The sequence below is a fragment of the Lipotes vexillifer genome, unplaced genomic scaffold, assembly GCF_000442215.2.
Source record: "Lipotes vexillifer unplaced genomic scaffold, Lipotes_vexillifer_v1.1 scaffold207, whole genome shotgun sequence".
NCBI classification, from domain to species: domain Eukaryota; kingdom Metazoa; phylum Chordata; class Mammalia; order Artiodactyla; family Lipotidae; genus Lipotes; species Lipotes vexillifer.
In genome coordinates this window covers 473,428-493,170 of record NW_006784469.1, presented here as the reverse complement: position 1 = coordinate 493,170, position 19,743 = coordinate 473,428, and the positions used below count along the sequence as shown (strand labels likewise).

The 19,743-nt window shown below is 36.0% G+C and overlaps 1 protein-coding gene across 1 annotated transcript in view; it reads right to left on the bottom strand.

The window, feature by feature from the left end:
• Window positions 1-19,743, bottom strand: part of DMD (dystrophin) — a 1,809,438-nt gene that overhangs the window by 1,393,274 nt on the left and 396,421 nt on the right. Inside the window, exons 24-27 of the mRNA XM_007456856.1 lie at window positions 19,085-19,255; window positions 12,972-13,154; window positions 1,854-1,988; window positions 76-225 (exon numbers count right to left, since the gene is read on the bottom strand). Of these exons, the coding sequence (XP_007456918.1) occupies window positions 76-225; window positions 1,854-1,988; window positions 12,972-13,154; window positions 19,085-19,255 (639 nt within the window). The remainder of the gene's footprint in view (window positions 1-75; window positions 226-1,853; window positions 1,989-12,971; window positions 13,155-19,084; window positions 19,256-19,743) is intronic.

Genomic DNA, 19,743 nt, shown 5'->3' with positions numbered 1-19,743 from the left:
CTGAGAGGCACAAAGGTATTTGCTAGACTTCATGCAAATTAGTTTAAAGAGATTTTTTCACTCTTCTTGTCATACCTCTTCATGTAGTTCTCTCCAACGAGAATTAAACGTCTCGAGTTCCTCATTGATCAGTTCATCCATGACTCCACCATCTGTTAGGGTCTGTGCCAATATGCGAATCTGATTTGGGTTATCCTCTGAATGTTGCATCAAATTTTCAAGTGACTGAAATACATTTGCAATAATTACTATTTCACTTCTTTTTCTAAACCCATTGAACTAACTCAAAATGCTCAGTATCTTCTGATTCACATATAATTAAGTTATAAGCAACTTAAAGCAATATTTAATTGGGATAACAAAACATGAAAGATCATTGTTATTTCAAAACTATGATGTTGCTCCATGTCAATCTTCATGGGCTTGTGGCAGAACTATGGAATGGGGTACATAAAAAATGATTCACAGCCACCTTCTTCTCTGAGGCTCTCTACTATAAAACCTGGAAGGTAAGACACTCAATTTCCCAACTTCTCTCATAGCTAGTGATGGCCAAGTGACATGATTCTGACAATGTACATAGGTAGAAATTCAAGAGCAGAGTTTCCCTTCTCACATTAGAAAAAAAGTCACAGTACTTTAGAAGAAATCCCTCTGGCCTTCACACTTTTTCACACATACATGGCTTACAGGTAAAGTAGCCATATTTGGACTGGGAGACAATAAAAACAAGGATGAGGTTCTTCAATCTGTTCATTTAGTAGGATAAGTGCATGATCACATCCTTTGTTCTGGCCATGACACTTTTACTCATGCGGTATAACTCTGCAAGTTTGTTTCATCTTTTTTGGAAGATGCTTCACACTGTTAGTTCACAACGAATGTTTGGTCACTGAACATCTCTGAATAGGACAGGGACATAATTATAGTCTATCTGAGGCCTCTCTCATTGTTCCTTGATACCTCTTCAAGTTTTACAATTCTCTTGCAAAAGTAAGGAAGTTGGATATAATCATGCCCAGGTTTCTGCTGTAATGTCCTAGGATTCCAATTCTATTCAGTCAAAAACATTTCACATTTTCTTCACATTTTGATTAATTTATGTACCTTATTTTAGCAGATTTACAAAGGGGCTGCACTACAAGTGGCTCTACACACAATACATAGGCTAAAACTACATATTCATTACATATAAAGGATTATCCAAAAGTACAATAAAATGCATAGGACATAAATGATTGTCAGAAATTCACATAAATCAAAGCTTATACATGCAAACTCCTTTAAATTTTACTTTTTAAAGATCACCAAAATAAAACTTGAAAATGTACTAAAATTCTCTATGTACTAAAATGTATGAACATTTTAAAGATACATTTCCAATATCAAAGCATGCCTATTTAATACCTTGAAACATTCTGTAAGGTATAAATTTATGATTTTAAATAATTAAAAAATATGTTCCAACTCAGTGAAGGTAGCTTTTAAACTGGAAATAATGTTTTACATTATCATCCTGTTTATCTCTACTCCAATGGAGCAAAACTGTGCATTCAAACTGTCTTTGCAGGTCTGTAGTAGATTTAAGCAGGTAAAGATAAATGTAAACATAGAACATAGTGATATAGCAAAAGGCATATGTCCTCTCTAAGAGGTTATTTAAATTCTCTTTAAAACCTTAACACTAGAAGGTTCAGAGAGGAATCAAAGGTTTCAACCCAAGTGCTGGTGCTGGGGAAGGAATAGCAACTATACTCTCTGCCTGGTGTTCTTTGAATTTATTTTCTATTTGATTCTTGACATCTTTCAATAATGCATATAAATTATCGCAATTATATTAATTCACAACTTACAGCTAGCACCTCAGAGATTTCCTCAGCTCCACCAGGAATATTTTCAGTGGCCTTAAGTTTAAATTCTACTTCATTTAGCCACTTGTTTGCCTTCTCCAAGTATGACAATAACTCATGCCAACATGCCCAAACTTCCTGTGAAAGAAATGTATATCACAAATGAAATATTTTGATAGAACAGTGAGTGTGCGATTTTGCCAGTTCCATTTTTAAAACTTCTAAAAATAAAACATAGTTTTTACCTTTTCTTTGTAAATCACTGAAAATGCAACTAGTCATTTTGAGCATCTAATATGTCTATAATTACAAATGATTAAGGAAACATTTTATTACATGAATATATTCAAGACTCAGTGATTTACTTTTTAAAATAAAACATAATTCATCAACATTACAGTCTGGTCCTTCTCAAACTCTTCCAAAATATAGCAGAGGGAGGAACACTCCCAAACTCATTCTATGAGGCCACCATCACCTTGATACCAAAACCAGACAAGGATGTCACAAAGAAAGAAAACTACAGGCCAATATCACTGATGAACATAGATGCAAAAATCCTCAACAAAATACTAGCAAACAGAATCCAACAGCACATTAAAAGGATCATACACCATGATCAAGCGGGGTTTATTCCAGGAATTCAGTGATTCTTCAATACATGCAAATCAATCAACGTGATATACCATATTAAGAAATTGAAGGAGAAAAACCATATGATCATCTCAACAGATGCAGAGAAAGCTTCTGACAAAATTCAACACCCATTTATGATAAAAACCCTGCAGAAACTGGGCATAGAGGGAACTTTCCTCAACCTATTAAAGGCCATATATGACAAACCCACAGCCAACATCGTCCTCAATGGTGAAAAACTGAAAGCATTTCCACTAAGATCAGGAACAAGACAAGGTTGCCTGCTCTCACCACTCTTATTCAACATAGTTTTGAAAGTTTTAGTCACAGCAGTCAGAGAAGAAAAGGAAATAAAAAGAATCCAAGTTGGAAAAGAAGAAGTAAGGTGTCACTGTTTGCAGATGACATGATACTATACATAGAGAATCCTAAAGATGCTACCAGAAAACTACTAGAGCTAATCAATGAATCTGGTAAAGTAGGATACAAAATTAATGCACAGAAATCTCTTGCATTCCTAAAAATTAATGAGGAAAAATCTGAAAGTGAAATCAAGAAAACACTCCCATTTACCACTGCAACAAAAAGAATAAAATATCTAGGAATAAACCTACCTAAGGAGACAAAAGATCTGTATGCAAAAAATTATAAGACACTGATGAAAGAAATTAAAGATGACACAAATAGATAGAGAGATATACCATGTTCTTGGATTGGAAGAATCAACATTGTGAAAATGACTCTACTGCCCAAAGCAATCTACAGATTCAACGCAATCCCTATCAAACTACCACTGGCATTTTTCACAGAACTAGAACAAAAAACTGCACAATTTGTATGGAAACACAAAAGACCCCGAATAGCCAAAGCAACCTTGAGAACGAAAAACGGAGCTGGAGGAAACAGGCTCCCGGACTTCAGACTATACTACAGAGCTACAGCAATCAAGATAGTATGGTACTGGCACAGAAACAGAAAGATAGATCAACGGAACAGGATAGAAAGCTGAGAGAAAAACCCACGCAAATATGGTCACCTTATCTTTGATAAAGGAGGCAGGAATGTACAGTGGAGAGAGGACAGCCTCTTCAGTAAGTGGTGCTGGGAAAACTGGACAGGTACATGTAAAAGTATGAGATTAGATCACTCCCTAACACCACACACAAAAATAAGCTCAAAATGAATTAAAGACCTAAATGTAAGGCCAGAAACTATCAAAGTCTTAGAGGAAAACACAGGCAGAACACTCTATGACATAAATCACAGCAAGATCCTTTTTGACCCACCTCCTAGAGAAATGGAAACAAAAACAAAAATAAACAAATGGGACCTAATGAAACTTCAAAGCTTTTGCACAGCAAAGGAAACCATAAACAAGACCAAAAGACAGCCCTCAGAATGGGAGAAAATATTTGCAAATGAATCAACTGACAAAGGATTAATCTCTAAAATTTACAGGCAGCTCATGCAGCTCAATAACAAAAAAATAAACAACCCAATCCAAAAATGGGCAGAAGACCTAAATAGACATTTCTCCAAAGAAGATATACAGACTGCCAACAAACACATGAAAGAATGCTCAACATCATTAATCATTAGAGAAATGCAAATCAAAACTACAATGAGATATCATCTCACACCAGTCAGAATGGCCATCATCAAAAAATCTAGAAACAATAAATGCTGGAGAGGGTGTGGAGAAAAGGGAACACTCTTGCACTGCTGGTGGGAATGTGAATTGGTTCAGCCACTATGGAGAACAGTATGGAGGTTCCTTAAAAAACTACAAATAGAACTACGATACAATCCAGCAATCCCACTGCAGGGCATATGTGTATATATATATATATGTACATATATATATATACATATATACATATATATATATATATATACAACATATATATATATATATATATACACATATATACATATACCCTGAGAAAACCAGAATTCAGAAAGAGTCATGTACTAAAATGTTCATTGCAGCTCTATCTACAATAGCCCAGAGATGGAAACAACCTAAGTGTCCATCATCAGATGAATGGAAAAAGAAGATGCGGCACATATGTACAATGGAATATTACTCAGCCATAAAAAGAAACGAAATTGAGCTGTTTGTAATGAGGTGGATGGACCTAGAGTCTGTCATACAGAGTGAAGTAAGTCAGAAAGAGAAAGACAAATACCATATGCTAACACATATATATGGAATTTAGGGGAAAAAATGTCATGAAGAACCTAGGGATAAGACAGGAATAAAGATACAGACCTACTGGAGAATGGACTTGAGGATATGGGGGGGGAAGGGTAAGCTGTGACAAAGCGAGAGAGTGGCATGGACATATATACACTACCAAACGTAAAATAGATAGCTAGTGGGAAGCAGCCGCATAGCACAGGGAGATCAGCTCGGTGCTTTGTGACCACCTAGAGGGGTGGGATAGGGAAGGTGGGAGGGAGGGAGATGCAAGAGGGAAGAGATATGGGAACATATGTATATGTATGACTGATTCACTTTGTTATAAAGCAGAAACTAACACACCATTGTAAAGCAATTATACTCCGATAAAGATGTAAAAAAAACCAAAAGAAAACAAAACAAAAAAAAACATTACAGTCTGGGAAATAGAAGAAATAAAAGCATATATAAAACTGCACGTATAAACCTAACATCCCAACACATCAAGTATTACCACTTTCTGTGACCTTCTCTAAATTTTATCATATATAAATAATTAGATAGTTAAAAGTAAAGTATGGATTTAACTATAGCTCTCTTTTCAATAAACATTATATCCCATATTTTTTTCTATATTATTAGGAAGATATATTTTTTAATAAAAATCTAAGGTTTCATTTAAGTAGCTGTAGTTTGGTTTCCTTAGTTTTGTTTGCTATTATATCTTTCTGGTGACCGTCATCATGAATATGAATTTTTCCATATTTTAAATTATTTCCTTGTGGTATGTTATTAGAAATATGAATATGGTCTATTTTGAGGATATGATTATTTTTCAATGGCTTTTGGTATACACTGTAAAAACTAATTAATATTCAAAAGTACTCATATATGAAAAAGCAAAATTTTAAGACTGCTACCAGAAGAATATAGAAGAGACTTTTTTTGACCTTGGGATGGGGAAGAATATCTAAAATAAGACATTTTGTAAAAACCGACCATAAGAAAGAGATAAATAAATTTAATTACATTAGAATTAAAACCTACTCATCAAAGAACACAAGAAATCGAAAACAGCCTCAAACTTGAAGAAAACAACTGCAAAACTGGAAATAGATGAATATGAAAGGCACACTGAATCAGTTAAAAGATGAACAAATAACCTAATAGAAAAATGAAACAAAATCCTGAACCAGTATTTGAAAGAAAAAGATACATGTGATAAACATTCACAAATATGTTCAGACTCATTAGTAACCAGGAGAATGTATGTCAGGATTACAGTGAGATATTTAACACGTTGACTGACACAAATGAGAAGTTTGACAATTCCAAGTGTGAGAGAAGATACGCATTAACACAAATTTGTATTTATTGCTGATGGGTGTGTATATTAGAATGATCATTTTGGAAAACAATGTCATTCCCAATAAGGTGAATATTCACATACCTAACAACCCCAGCAATTCCACTTTTCCATACACATCCTCAGAGAAACTGGTTTGGATGGACAACAAAGAGAGTTACAAGAATGTTCATTTCAGTACTTTTTGTAATAACCAAAATAAAAAAAGAAGGAAACAATCCTTAATGTCCAGTGGCAAGAAAATGTACAAATACACTGTATCATATTTACATAGAGAATACAGAAGCAAAAATGAAAACTTCACCAAAGAGAACCATATGGATGAGGCCCAGACACAAAAATGTTGAACAAAAAGAGCTAGCCCCAGAAAACGATATATTATAGGTTACCACTTTCTACAACCCTCAAAACAAGCAAAGTTGAGCAGTATATTGTTTAGGCATCCACATGTGTATGATTTTTTTTTTTTAAGCAGAGAAATAATACAGACAATTTTATGGATTAGGGTTATGTCTGCTGGGAAAAAGTAGGAAGATACATTAGAGGATAAGAATATTAAAAGAGTCATTTTCTATTAGCTTGGAGATTGGAAATATTGGGCAAATTTATAGATATAGCAGTGCAATCACTACCACCTGCAACCCCTCCCCCACAACCAAAAATGAAGCCTAGGAAGGAAGTTTTATTTTAGGAGAAACTAAAAATTCTAAAAATTCTATCAGATTCCCCATATTTTCACCTTTGCTCATAGCCCTTGCAAATGATGGAGAACATTCTCTCTCTGATAAAAAGTATCAGTATAACCTGCCTTGCTAGCCTACCAATTCTTGCTTAGTATTTTATGTACAGTTTATTACAGAAAGTGAAATTAAGTATTTTGCTTTAAAAAGTGATAGAAATCTTAAATCTGGGTCATTTCCAGCTCCTGCTGGACTACAGGCTGTCTTCCTTCTGGGCAAAGATCCCAGTGGGAAAATATAAATATCCCATCTAATACCCGAGGGTACTTTAGAGCTTTGAAGATAAGGAGATGCAATTGGTAATGTGTCTTATTAACTTTGGTGCAGACTGAGATAATGAACTACCTTGCTGATTTAACCATCAGGATGGATGGCCTCTTGTGTCCTCAATGCATCTGAAGGACACAGCTGGAGAGGCTGAATGTACTGGCTTTACAGGTCACCTTTGCAAAATAAAATATAGTCTTGCAGCCTAAATTGGAGCTAAAAGCCACTTAGAATAACTGTTAACAGTTTGGAACTTAAAATTACCTTGAAATCACCAAATTCAAAGTGGCTTTGAAGAAAGTACAAATGAAAAAGGAAACTTCCATTCAAAATGGAGCTGATGTGGTAAACTCTCCCCCCAACCTGAGCCAGTCAGATTAAAATGCTAGATAAAATATTTTAAAAAAACCTTTTAAATTACAGCTGATTTATGAAACAAGTATGAAAAATCCTCAGGTGGCAGAAATAAAAGGGGAAGTTAAGTGCACTAAAGGTTGGGAAAACAAGCTTAACAAAATACTGGCATATCAGAACATAAAAGCTGGGGTATTCAAAACTAATTTGGGATGGGAAAAGAGGCATTGGTCTCATGCATTCCAGGGAGATGGAAAAGCGTAAAGCTGGGTGTCACCTCTCCTGGAAACAAGAACTATAAAATCCCCATCCACCGGAGTATAAGGAATTAGCAAGAAAGCTGAGGATCCTTTGGATTTTGGTTGGAAGATAAGGATCCATCCGTAAGGAAGTGAAACCTAAGTTTATATCACATGAGGATAGAATATAACATCTCTCAGACTCTGGTAGGGACAAATAGAAAAGACTCATAAGGACCCTCCAATAGCCTAGCACAGAAGGGATTTCCAGTAAAATATAATTCCTACTACAGCTGAGCTCACAAACAAAAAAATTACAAGCGTGTGACAAAATTCACTACCATTAGAGGGAGTCAACAGTTGTTACAAATGGTAGAATCCACACATTGTGATCAGAGATAACAGAACATTGTTTTAAAAATTTTATAATAAATAAGTTGAGCCTGGTGATAAAAGTTGCCAGTAGGATCTACTTTTCTTGAGACTAACAACCAGAATTCATACTTAAGAAATAAAATGGCTAAGTTCCCTACAGTCCATGTTGCTAAAACTTCTGCTAGATGTTTCTACAAGCCCTCATCTAAAGAGAGATGGCTAATGGGGAGGGCACTGGGGGAACATGAAGAGAGGAGAATTTGAAAAGTTAGGCAATCCTTTTTTCTTACCTTTTTATGAGGGTGTTTAGGGGAAACTCATCTGGTCCCTTGGTCCCTTTTCTTTACAGGATCTAAAAGAGCAATGCTCTTCAAGTGGGTGGGTATATTCAGAAAGGAATGGTTGACATGCATTCCCTACTGAGATGCTGGTATGGCCAAAGAGGAATCAAGGACAACTATTTCACGTTTCTCATTCCTAAGAGTTACGTAATATGGGATCTGCCAGTGCCCACAGGCTGATTTGAGATATAGTGGGTAAGACAAAAAGGTTTAATTTTCAATGTGGTATAAGGCTATTGGCAAGAGTCAGCCTGAAATTCTTGTTGAATACTCCAAGGTTATCATGTATGCTTAGGAAATCTTTTCTAGGGTTCAAAGTCCATGTGAACAAGGCCAACTGGGCTCTCCATCAGACCACAACAAACCTATAGAGAACAAGCCAGATCAGCAGTGATAACCTATAGAGTCTGGCGATAACAGACTCATCATCACAGATGTGTGTGGGTATTAACAAAAAAGTTAATAGCAACTGCAGCCAGCCAAAGAAAGAACATCAGATGAAGAGTATTTTTCCTTCCTTATCCTCCCATATACTAAAATTAGAAGATTACTATCCAGAAATTGAGAGGAGAGGACTGTAAGATCTTTTCTTCTCACTCCCACATCTGTATAAATTACTGAACCCACAAGATTAAGCTGGTGGAAGATTTTAATACAGTATGAGATCAAAATCTATATGAGACTTTTAGGGCTTCCCTGGTGGCACAGTGGTTAAGAATCCGCCTGCCAATGCAGGAGAGACGGGTTCGAGCCCTGGTCCAGGAAGATCCCACAGGCCACGGAGCAATGAAGCCCGTGCACCACAACTACTGAGCCTGCACTCTAGAGCCTGCGAGTCACAACTACTGAGCCTGCATGCCTAGAGCCCATGCTCCGCAACAAGAGAAGCCACCGCAATGAGAAACCCGTGCACTGCAACGAAGAGTAGCCCCCACTCGCTGCAACTAAAGAAAGCCCGAGCACAGCAACGAAGACCAAACGCAGCCAAAAAGAGAAAAACAAATACCGTACGCAGCCAAAAATAAAATTAAAAAAATAAAAACAAAAAATTTATATGAGACTTTTAATAACTAAAAGTAAATGAAAACTTAGAGGATCAGACTGAAATACTGATTAAAAAGCCAACTATAGGCAGAAAATGGAGTTTGACCTGGTTGGTTTTAGTTACTGGAAAACCAAAACTGTTTCATGCTTATTACTCATTAAGTTGAGATTTCTCAACCAACTATATTACCTAAGTTTAAACTGTTTAAAGGAAAAAACGGAATTACACAAAAGCAGAAGATTATGCAAAAGAGACAAATTTGCAAAACAACTAAGTAAAACATTGAGAAATGGAAAATACAGGCTTTGAAAAAATACAAACACACACACATACAGATAGATGTGAATGCAGAGATGAATGTATTTATATGTCAAAGAATAAATTATGCACTAGGCGGGTGAAGAGAAAACTTGAGAACTGGAAGACGGATTTAGAAAATTACCCAGAATCCAAAAGACAGAGATAGAAAAAGAGAAAATATTAAAGAGAAGCCAAGAATCTGAATACAGGATGGGGAGATTCTTCATAGATCTAATAAAGGTTCCCCTAAGAAGGAATGGAGAGATTAGGAGAAAGAAAACCACCAAAAAGGTTTTCTGGAGACCACCAAAAAAAGAAAGAATCTTTCTGTTCTTATTAATACACCAGGTGACAAAGTACAAATGAAAGCAAATTACACATAGATAAATAGACTGAAAAAAGACAAAGAGAAAATGGAAATGTACCTGAGAAAATTATAAAGAAACGATAATTTGGCAGCAGACTTCTTGACAGCAAGAAATTGCAGAAGAAAATAGAATAACATTTTTCAGTGTTGTAAAAGAAAATAACTCCCCTAGCATAATTATATGCTCAGCTAGGCCATTCCTCAACAATGAGAGCGAAAAAAAAAAGGCATTTTCAGTCATACAAAGTCTGAGAGCACTTGCTATTCACACTCAATGAAAGAGCAGAAGCAAAAGAAGGGTACGGAAAAGCAAAAATCATCACTGAAGTTGGTAAAATAGTGATGGCAAATCTAAATAAATATTAATAATAATAATTTCAACAACACAGTGGCAATAGCACTAATTTAGGGGGATAAGAAATAGGGTGCAACAACAATATGGAAGATGGGAAATAAATTCAGAGTTAAATGATTCTAGTGGTTCTGCTATATCATTGTTAGGTGTGTAGAAATATTTATTATTGGTGGACTTTGTGGATTAAGGTATGCAAGATAGTATTTAAGGTAATTAAGAGTTCCATTAAAATAAACAGCATATATATTCCAAACCAGTGGAGAAGGAATAAAGAGAGACTAAATAACTTGATAACTTTAACATGAAGAGGAAAGTTTAGAAGTGTCATTACAGATGAGAAATGGAACGATAATTCATAAAAAATCTTGAAAATTTTGTTATTAATATGAAAATTAATTAATTTTGGAAAACATGCCCCAAAATAGATTTCTGGAGGAGTAGCATATTTTTTTTAACATCTTTATTGGAGTATAATTGCTTTAAAATGGTGTGTTAGTTTCTGCTTTATAACAAAGTGAATCAGTTATACATATACATTATGTTCCCATACCTTTTCCCTCTTACGTCTCCCTCCCTCCCACCCTCCCTATCCCACCCCTCTAGGTGGTCACAAAGCACCAAGCTGATCTCCCTGTGCTATGCGGCTGCTTCCCACTAGCTATCTACCTTACGTTTGGTAGTGTGTATATGTCCATGACACTCTCTCACTTCGTCCCAGCTTATCCTTCCTCCTCCCCGTGTCAAGTCCATTCTCTAAGTCTGTGCCTTTATTCCTATCCTGCCCCTAGGTTCTTCAGAACCATTTTTTTTTTTTTTTAGATTCCATATATATGTGTTAGCATATGGTATTTGTCTTTCTCTTTCTGACTTACTTTACTCTGCATGACAGACTCTAGGTCCATCCACCTCACTACAAGTAACTCAATTTCCTTTCTTTTATGGCTGAATAAAATTCCATTGTATATATGTGCCACATCTTCTTTATCCATTCATCTGTCGATGGACCCTTAGGTTGTTGCTTCCACGTCCTGGCTATTGTAAATAGAGCTGCAATGAACACTGTGGTACATGAACAAACAACCCAATCCAAAAATGGGCAGAAGACCCAAATAGATATTTCTCCAGAGTAGCGTATTTTTAAGTGAACAACATGAATAATAGAAAGCAAAGAATGATGATGATGTAAAGAAATTAGGAACCTAAGAAAACAATATTTAAATGTTTTATTTGAATATGATCAGAAAGCACTTCCCTAGATATAAAAAGTCCTTATCTCATATAACATGATATTGAATCAGTTGTGACTTCCTTGAAACTCTCAGGGTCATCTCTTCCCATTCTTTGCTTTATTTTCTGTAGTACTGACATAGCACCAATTGAAGAGATTTTCCTTTATATTCTCAGCAACTATAATAGTTCCTTGAATACAGAAGGCACTAGGCAAGTGTGTGAGGAGTGAATTGGATAAAAAATGAACAGGGACTGATAAATAAAGAAGGAACTGGAATTGATAATGGAGAAACTTGGAGCTGTAATATTGGAAATCTTGAGTACAGGGTGAAGGATACAGTTTTAATATTTTTTAAAGGTCTACTCTATTGGTCTGAGTTGTATCTGCCTCTAAACATAAAACACTTAATATAAAAAGCTCCCTAAACAATCATGTTCTTCAACAATAATGGGACACCTGAATTCTTTATCAACTATATTCACAAAGATGACTCAGTTTATGCAGGAGAAGTTGGCTGAATTTAAAGCCCAATTGGTGTGCAGTATCTGGCGGCTTCAGTATTTGGCAGTAGGTAAAGTTTTGGCGTCCTTGACATGATACGAACTGCTAATAAACAGTATTTTCACATGGAGAATCACAGTTTGCTTTTGATACAATTACATGGTAATCACTTGGGGTATCTGAATTCCTTATCAAGTATATTCAGAGTATCATAACCTAAGGAGTAAAGCATATGGGAAAGATAAGGCAGGACTTATGATAATAAATTAATATAATGTAAAATGTCCAAAAAAAGGCTAGTTAGACAATATGTCTTGTAAAGAACTCTATAGGGCACTGCAATTGTTAAAGAGAATTATAATAAGATATACTTTCTCCCCAGAATACCTTCCTTCTAAGATAATTACATGACTTTATGGACATTCAAATATATGAAAAAAGAGAGACCAGTTTCTATATATCTTGAGAAAACTTATTCATGGGATTTTGTGACCTAATAATAATAATCATAATCATAACAACAACAACAGACTGGGAGTGGCTCACATTTATTGAGTGCTAGGCTAAGTACTTTATATAGAATAGCTTATTTAATTTTCTCACTCTATGAAATCAGTATTATTTTTATGTCCATTTTATAGATAGGAAACAGGTTTATACAAGTTAAGCAAATGGCCCACAGTTGCAAACTTGTAAGTGCCTGAGTGAAGAATTTGAGCCTAAGTAATCTTAAACCAGAGTTTGTGTTCTTAATCACTGTGCTTCACATATAACCATAAGCTGACATATAGTAATTGATAAAGATCAAGAAAAGCAACTGACTTCCAAAGTCTTGGATTTCCCATTCAGCCTGGTGCAGAGCCACTGGTAGTTGGTGGTCAGAGTGTCAAGTTCCTTTTTTAAGGCCTCTTGTGCTGCAGCTGGAGCTTGAGCTATGACATTGCTTACAGACTCAGTGAGGAGTTTCACTTTTGCTTCTTTTTGCTGCGCCTCTTCTTTAGCTCTCTGAAAAATAAACAATGCTCTCTTAATAGCAAGGCAATGACTTTACTTTCAAGATGCATTCCTATATATCATATTCTTTCTTCCTTGCAACATTTCTGTTAGAATGAGATTAATAAAAATAAATCCAATACTGACTACAATCATTTCCATAAACTTGAGTTTAGTGATGGGACTTCCCTGGTGGCGCAGTGGTTAAGAATCCACCTGCGAATAGAGGGGACATGGGTTCGAGCCCTGGTCTGGGAAGATCCCACATGTCATGGAGCAACTAAGCTGCCCATGCACCAAAACTACTGAGCCTGCGCACCACAACTACTGAAGCCCGCGCGCCTAGAGCCCGTGCTCTGCAACAAAAGAAGCCACCACAATGAGAAGCCTGCGCACCACAACAAAGAGTAGCCCCCACTACCCCCATCTCTCTGCAACTAGAGAAAGCCCACGTGCAGCAACGAAGACCCAACACAGCCAAAAATAAATAAATTAAATAAAATTTTTAAAAAATTTGAGTTCAGTGACAATTGGAAACTTGCAGGAAAGAATTTATAATCAGAATGTAACTGACCTTTAATCAGAATAGTTTGAAAAGTAGTCTGTATGTGGATGTGTATTTGTGGAGAATACACAAACACACACACACACACATATATATACACACACACATACGTGAAATAAGCAAGAAACAAATATTTCAATGCTAACTAGGTTCAAAAATATCTCATAGTCTAGAACTGAAATCACTTATAAATTACTCAGATGGATGAATAATATTGAAATCAGTACAAATATCATTATTTAAATCAAAGAATAATTAACACAGAAATAAGTCTTCTTAATGCTATAATTGGAACATATTTTGATAAAAGAAAGCTGTGTTCAGTAACTGAAAACGCGTAAGAGAAAGAGAAGAGAAATTCCTGACATGAGGGGGCTGGCCTAGTACAGCTATGCCTTGGTATTCTTGTGTTGAAGATAAACTGTTTCACAAAACATCAATATCAGACAGGCTACTTTGTTACCACTGCAGATCATGACAGAAATTCCACTCCATAATCATGCAAGAATATAGACAAAAACATAAACAATGTCCAAACCAGAAAATATCAGACACTTCCCCATCCTGTTAATGAGTCACTGCTGCTTCTTTATCAATTATTACATATCTTCAGCCTCTCTCTAGTCTTCTCTCCTTCCAGGAAAAATGTATTAAGATACCGAATCACAGAGTTACTCCCACTCGGTGTCAAAATGAAATCCAGAGCAAAGCCCTTAAATGCTCCCTTAAATCATCTAACACAAACCCAAATCCTACAACAGGTTTGAATACTCTCTTACTCGTATAACCCACGGTTGCCCATGGTGTGTACTCTCCCTCATTACCAAAAGTAATAAACTCAACTTGTTCAACTACAGGAGTGTTGCTATTCGTCTGTGGGTTACTATGAAGGCCGACCTTGAGACGAGCTTTCCAGCATAAGTAGTTTATGCACGATGTGAAGGAAACAGTGGTAGGGAGATGGGGAATGGAAAGAGAATGGAGATTAGAAGGGTATACTTATTAACCCAGCAATTGCTGTTGGTGACTGGAGTTTAATCCTGCCAAGAAGCTCTGGGAAATACAGGTCTCAGGTTTATCCCACTCAGGGGTGAGGGCACTGGGGTATTTACACACCATCTCCCATCACTGGTTGAACCCTGTTGGGGGAATGTTAATTTCCTAGTATGTGAAGCCATACTCAGGTGGAAAAAGTGGGATTCGGTGGCCTCAGAAAGCTGTCAGGTAAAGAAATGCAGATTCTGGCAGGTGGAAGTTGTGCCTATATGCAGTATAGTAGTGAGAATAAGGGGATATGGGCAGTAAATGGGCAAAGTCAGCTATAGAATGCCTTTCTAATTTTCAGCACAATCACTCTATGCCTTTGGATTTAGCCCCATAATGCCTTAAAAAGTATAAAATACGATGGCAAATGCAAGTTGTTTTGACTATTAAATGACTGCCTTCACTGATTATAACTGATTGAAATTTTATTTCAAAATTCTAAATAAATCTGTCTTTTGGCACACTGAGCATGGGATTTGTTTCTATGCAAACCATATTTTGGCCATTGTAATTTTAGCATTAAAAACAACTTTGACAAACATTAATCACTTAGTATGTGCTACTGTGTGCTATGACAGACATGTTGTATGTACTACCTCATTGGATCTTTAACGAAACCTTGTGAAATAAGTTTTGTTTTCTCTATATTACACATCCGAGAACTGAGGTTCAGAGAGTTTAAGTAAGTCATCCTGGGAGTTACATCTTTTCTTTCACATAGCTTCTGTTAAGCCCATCTCAAATCCTCTGTGAGATGAAGAAGGAACATGATGTAGTGGATCCAGTGAATGAAATTGCAGTTTATGAAAATTATAAACAACCCATGAAACGATCAAAAATGCAGAATAAGAAACATTTCCCCCTGATGTTTAGGCGTTCATAAATTCTTTTTTACAATCAGGCTTAGAAATTGGGAAAGGTTCAGAGAAGAATGGTAAGAGAAAAGGAGATCATGACCAATTTCTCCACTGCAGGGAAAGGTAGAAAACTAAATGACTGGTATAGTTTAGACATAATCCTCATCAGAAGTGGTGGCTTTCTTTCCATATATTTCTAGGAAGCTAACCATCATAAGCTCAGACACTTTTCACTGCCAATACCTCGAACCAGTGGTTGTCAAAATGTGCTTCCTTGGAACCACCTTGGAACTTATTCCTTGGCATGACCTGGAAACTTTTTAGAAATGAAAAATCTCAGGCTCCACCTCAGTCTTCCAGGTGATTCTGATCCTCCCTCCATTGGGATTATTCTAGCCTGCCCCCCACAGAATGATAATAGCAAATACATGCATGTAATTCCTAGTAAACACTAAGACTAGTTACCATATTGTAAAACGTTTAAAAAGAAAGAAAGAAAACCATCAAAAACTGAAATTCCAGAGTTCTTTTTAAAGTGTTTAATATAAATTTCAGCATACAGTCACTTCAGACCTTCAAAAGAATCAGATGTTGCTAATCAAACACTCCCCTTGGCTCTTTTGTGTAAATAGAAAAGTTTTGTTTACAGAGAAAAAAGAAGTCAAAAGCAGCATTATCATTTTCAAGTACAACACAGGAGAGAAAAGTAAAGAAACAGAAAGTCTCTACTTTTTATCTGACTAAATCAAGGAGAAATGACGAAGTAGGTCTATCAGTCTCTTCCGACAATGAAGAAAAATTTGCTCTCAACAGGAGCACAAGTGGAAGCCTGAACAAGCTACTATCACTACCCTCTAGGTAGGGAAACAGACCGAAAGAGATACCTTGACTGGCAGACAGAAAACACAAGAAATGCCAAATCCCTTTGCTGTTGTGGACACAAGCTGCCTGAGCTTTTCCTCTTTTCAATATTACCCCCATATGCACCAGTTTTGTAGCTAAATCTGTTATTTAAACATGCAAATCAGTGTGAACTGATTGGTTGGGCCACTCATTTCAGGGATTGTGTATAACTTTTTAAAAAAAATTGAGACAGTCTACTCTCCAGTACTGGAAAAGGAAAAGGGATCTGACTGAGTGGTTACCAGATAAGCAAAGTGTTCAAGGAATGAGGGGAGAGGGCCAGATCCAAACAAAGGAATCAGGAAACCCAGAACAGCTGAACACAAGCTGACTGCTGATTATCTCCTTAGGGTTCTGAAGCAGTGGCTATGCAGCATTAGAAGAGATGGCGAGAAAAGCCATGAGGGAATTGAGACATGAGAGGAAAGGCAAGTGGGGTGGCACATGCTTCACAGAATGGAATGGAAGGGCATATCATAGCTTAGAACAGCTTAGAATGGGATAGGGATAGAGGGAAATATATTCTTGATTCTACCACAGATAAAGCCTGTGACTATGAGTAAATTATTTGACCTATCTGGGAATTTCCGTTTTCTGATCTGCACAGAGGAAGTGTAGACTAGTTTCTTTCCAAAGTACCCTCCAGCTCTCACATTCTATAATGATACAATTTCCTTAATGGGGACCTCCCCACAGTCAAACTTAAAATCATTATAGTCCTTCCAATGGCTTTCTCATTTCACTAAGAATGAAAACCCCTCCATATCCTACAAAGCTCCTGTGTTAGCAGATATCTACTCAGTCCCTCCAAATCATCTCAGGTCATTTATCCTGTTTTACTCTCTTCAGGCAGGTGGGCCTCTTTCTCTTACCAATTAGCCTTAGTGTCTTTGCAGGAGCTCTTCCCTCTGAATGGAATGTGCCCCATAAGACATTTTTAAGGTTGGCTTTTTCTTATGATTCATATCTCAGATTAAATATAATTCCTCACAAATGCCCTACAAATCAACCCTTTCTAAAACAGCATCTCACCACCTCCAACTCCCACCTGAACTCTAGTTATTATTTATTTCACAATCCTGGTTTATTTTTTTGGGAAATCATCATGATCTCAAATGAATTTTTAAATTTCTCCATTCATTGCCTACCCCCCCCCGCCCCAACTAGAATGAAAATTCCAAGAAGTCAGGTAGCTTTTATGTATTGCACACTACTGTATTCTGTGTCTAGAAGGGTGTTTGACACTTAGTAAGTATACAATATTTCTTGAAAAATGAATGATGTACGGTATTGTTAGATTAGAATGATTCTGTAGTTTTTAATACTCAAAGACACTATTACTGTTTATCCAAATATAGTCTTCCTTATATGTTTTAATTTTAATTTCCATGTGACTAAAGCCATATGATATCTTTGATATTTAAGCATCTGAATTTTCATGTGGGCACATTCTACTATTAATTACAATATTCATTGAATAATCATATAAAATATATAATAAAGTGCATATAATTAATTTCTTACCACGCAACAATGATAATAATAACGGTAATAATAATTAACTAGTTTGGGGCATCTATTTTGTGTACTACATTAGGACTTTTATGTTTCACCCTTCAAATAATTCTGAATATCAGGTATTTTGATATCCAGTTCACAAATGAGGGAATGAAAGCTCACTGGGTTTATGCAACTTGCCCAAGTTTACACAGTTGGCAAGGGGCCAAAGCAGGTTTTAAACCCAAGCGTCTGGCTCCAAAATGATTCTGCTCCATCATGAGGCCTCAAACCAAACAAATATGTATTAATAATTCACCTAGGCTAATGTGGTTAAATAATGTGTCATTGCTAGTACATGAAGATAATAATTATCATTATAGCTGCAAATCATTGAGTGCTCACTCTAAGCTAGGCAATTTACTTACATTTAAGTTTCAATCCTCAGTTGATACTTTCAAGTTATAAAATGAGATGATTTACACATGAAAAAACAGAGGATTACACTGACTACTGAGTTGTCCGGGGCCACCCTGAAATGCAGTTGTGTAGATCCAATTACCAAGCTTCACCTCCCAGTCCTTTCTACATACCAGTTTCCTTGGTCCTAAATCAATGTTGTATTTTTTATCCTATCATTTCAAGAGAAGTTCATGTAAACACAGTCCTTTTATCCATATTAAAGACCATCAGCTAAAATATTTAGTACTCCCAAATTCTAAGAAACCCTTTAAACCACCAAATTAACACAGCCTGTTGACATTTCCAACTGTCATTTCAATAACACTTTGACATATTTCCAGTTTGAATTTGCATCAGCTAGAAACATCTAATGTGAGTAGCTGTTTCCAATCTCTTAATAGTACATAATTTCAAGGGGAAAATGCTCCAAACTGTGATTGTCAATATTTATGTTGTGACCACAATGCATAGACTTAATAAATAAAAAGTTTAAACATTCTACACAATGTATATCAAACTTGAAGCTAAATCAATCAAAAAGCAACCTCTACTATTAAACCAAGAAAAGAGCCGACTGTGCAGAATCACAATTTGTTTTATTTGGTTTCTTTTACCTTCATCTCTTCAACTGCTGTCTGTAATTCATCTGGGGTTTTATATTCAAAATCTCTCTCTAGGTATTCTTCTTCAGCTTGTGTCATCCATTCATGCATCTCTGATAAATCTTTCTGAAGGCTTACAGTTTTATCCAAACCTCCCTTTAAGGCCTCCTTTCTGGCATAGACCTTCCATAAAACAAACCAAGAAATAAAGCATGAATATCGAAAGTCACAAAACATTACCATTATATTATTACTGAGGAATCTGTAAATAATAGAAAGCTTAGATACAAAAGATGAAGCAAGAAGTAAAAAGCTTACATGAAGGAGGAAAGTAAGTCATAGCAATTGGATACACTTAATTTCACCTAAGTGTTAAAATGAGATATAGGCATTTACTTGGCATAATGAACAGATTCTCTTAAGACCATAATTCAGCTGTTGTGTATGGTAATGCATTTCTGCAAATGGAGAATAAAGAAAAACATTGTTTCAGCTGGAAGAGTAAATTTATTGGCACACAACAGAAGTAGAAATTCTTTGTGCTCTTTGATGCTGTTTTACAAGTTCAAATATCCTAGGAACTTAATAATCATATACCTACAGAACACTCTCATAAAAAAGAAAAAATAGAAAATGGATAAAAGACATAGTCATGTAATTCACAGAAATAA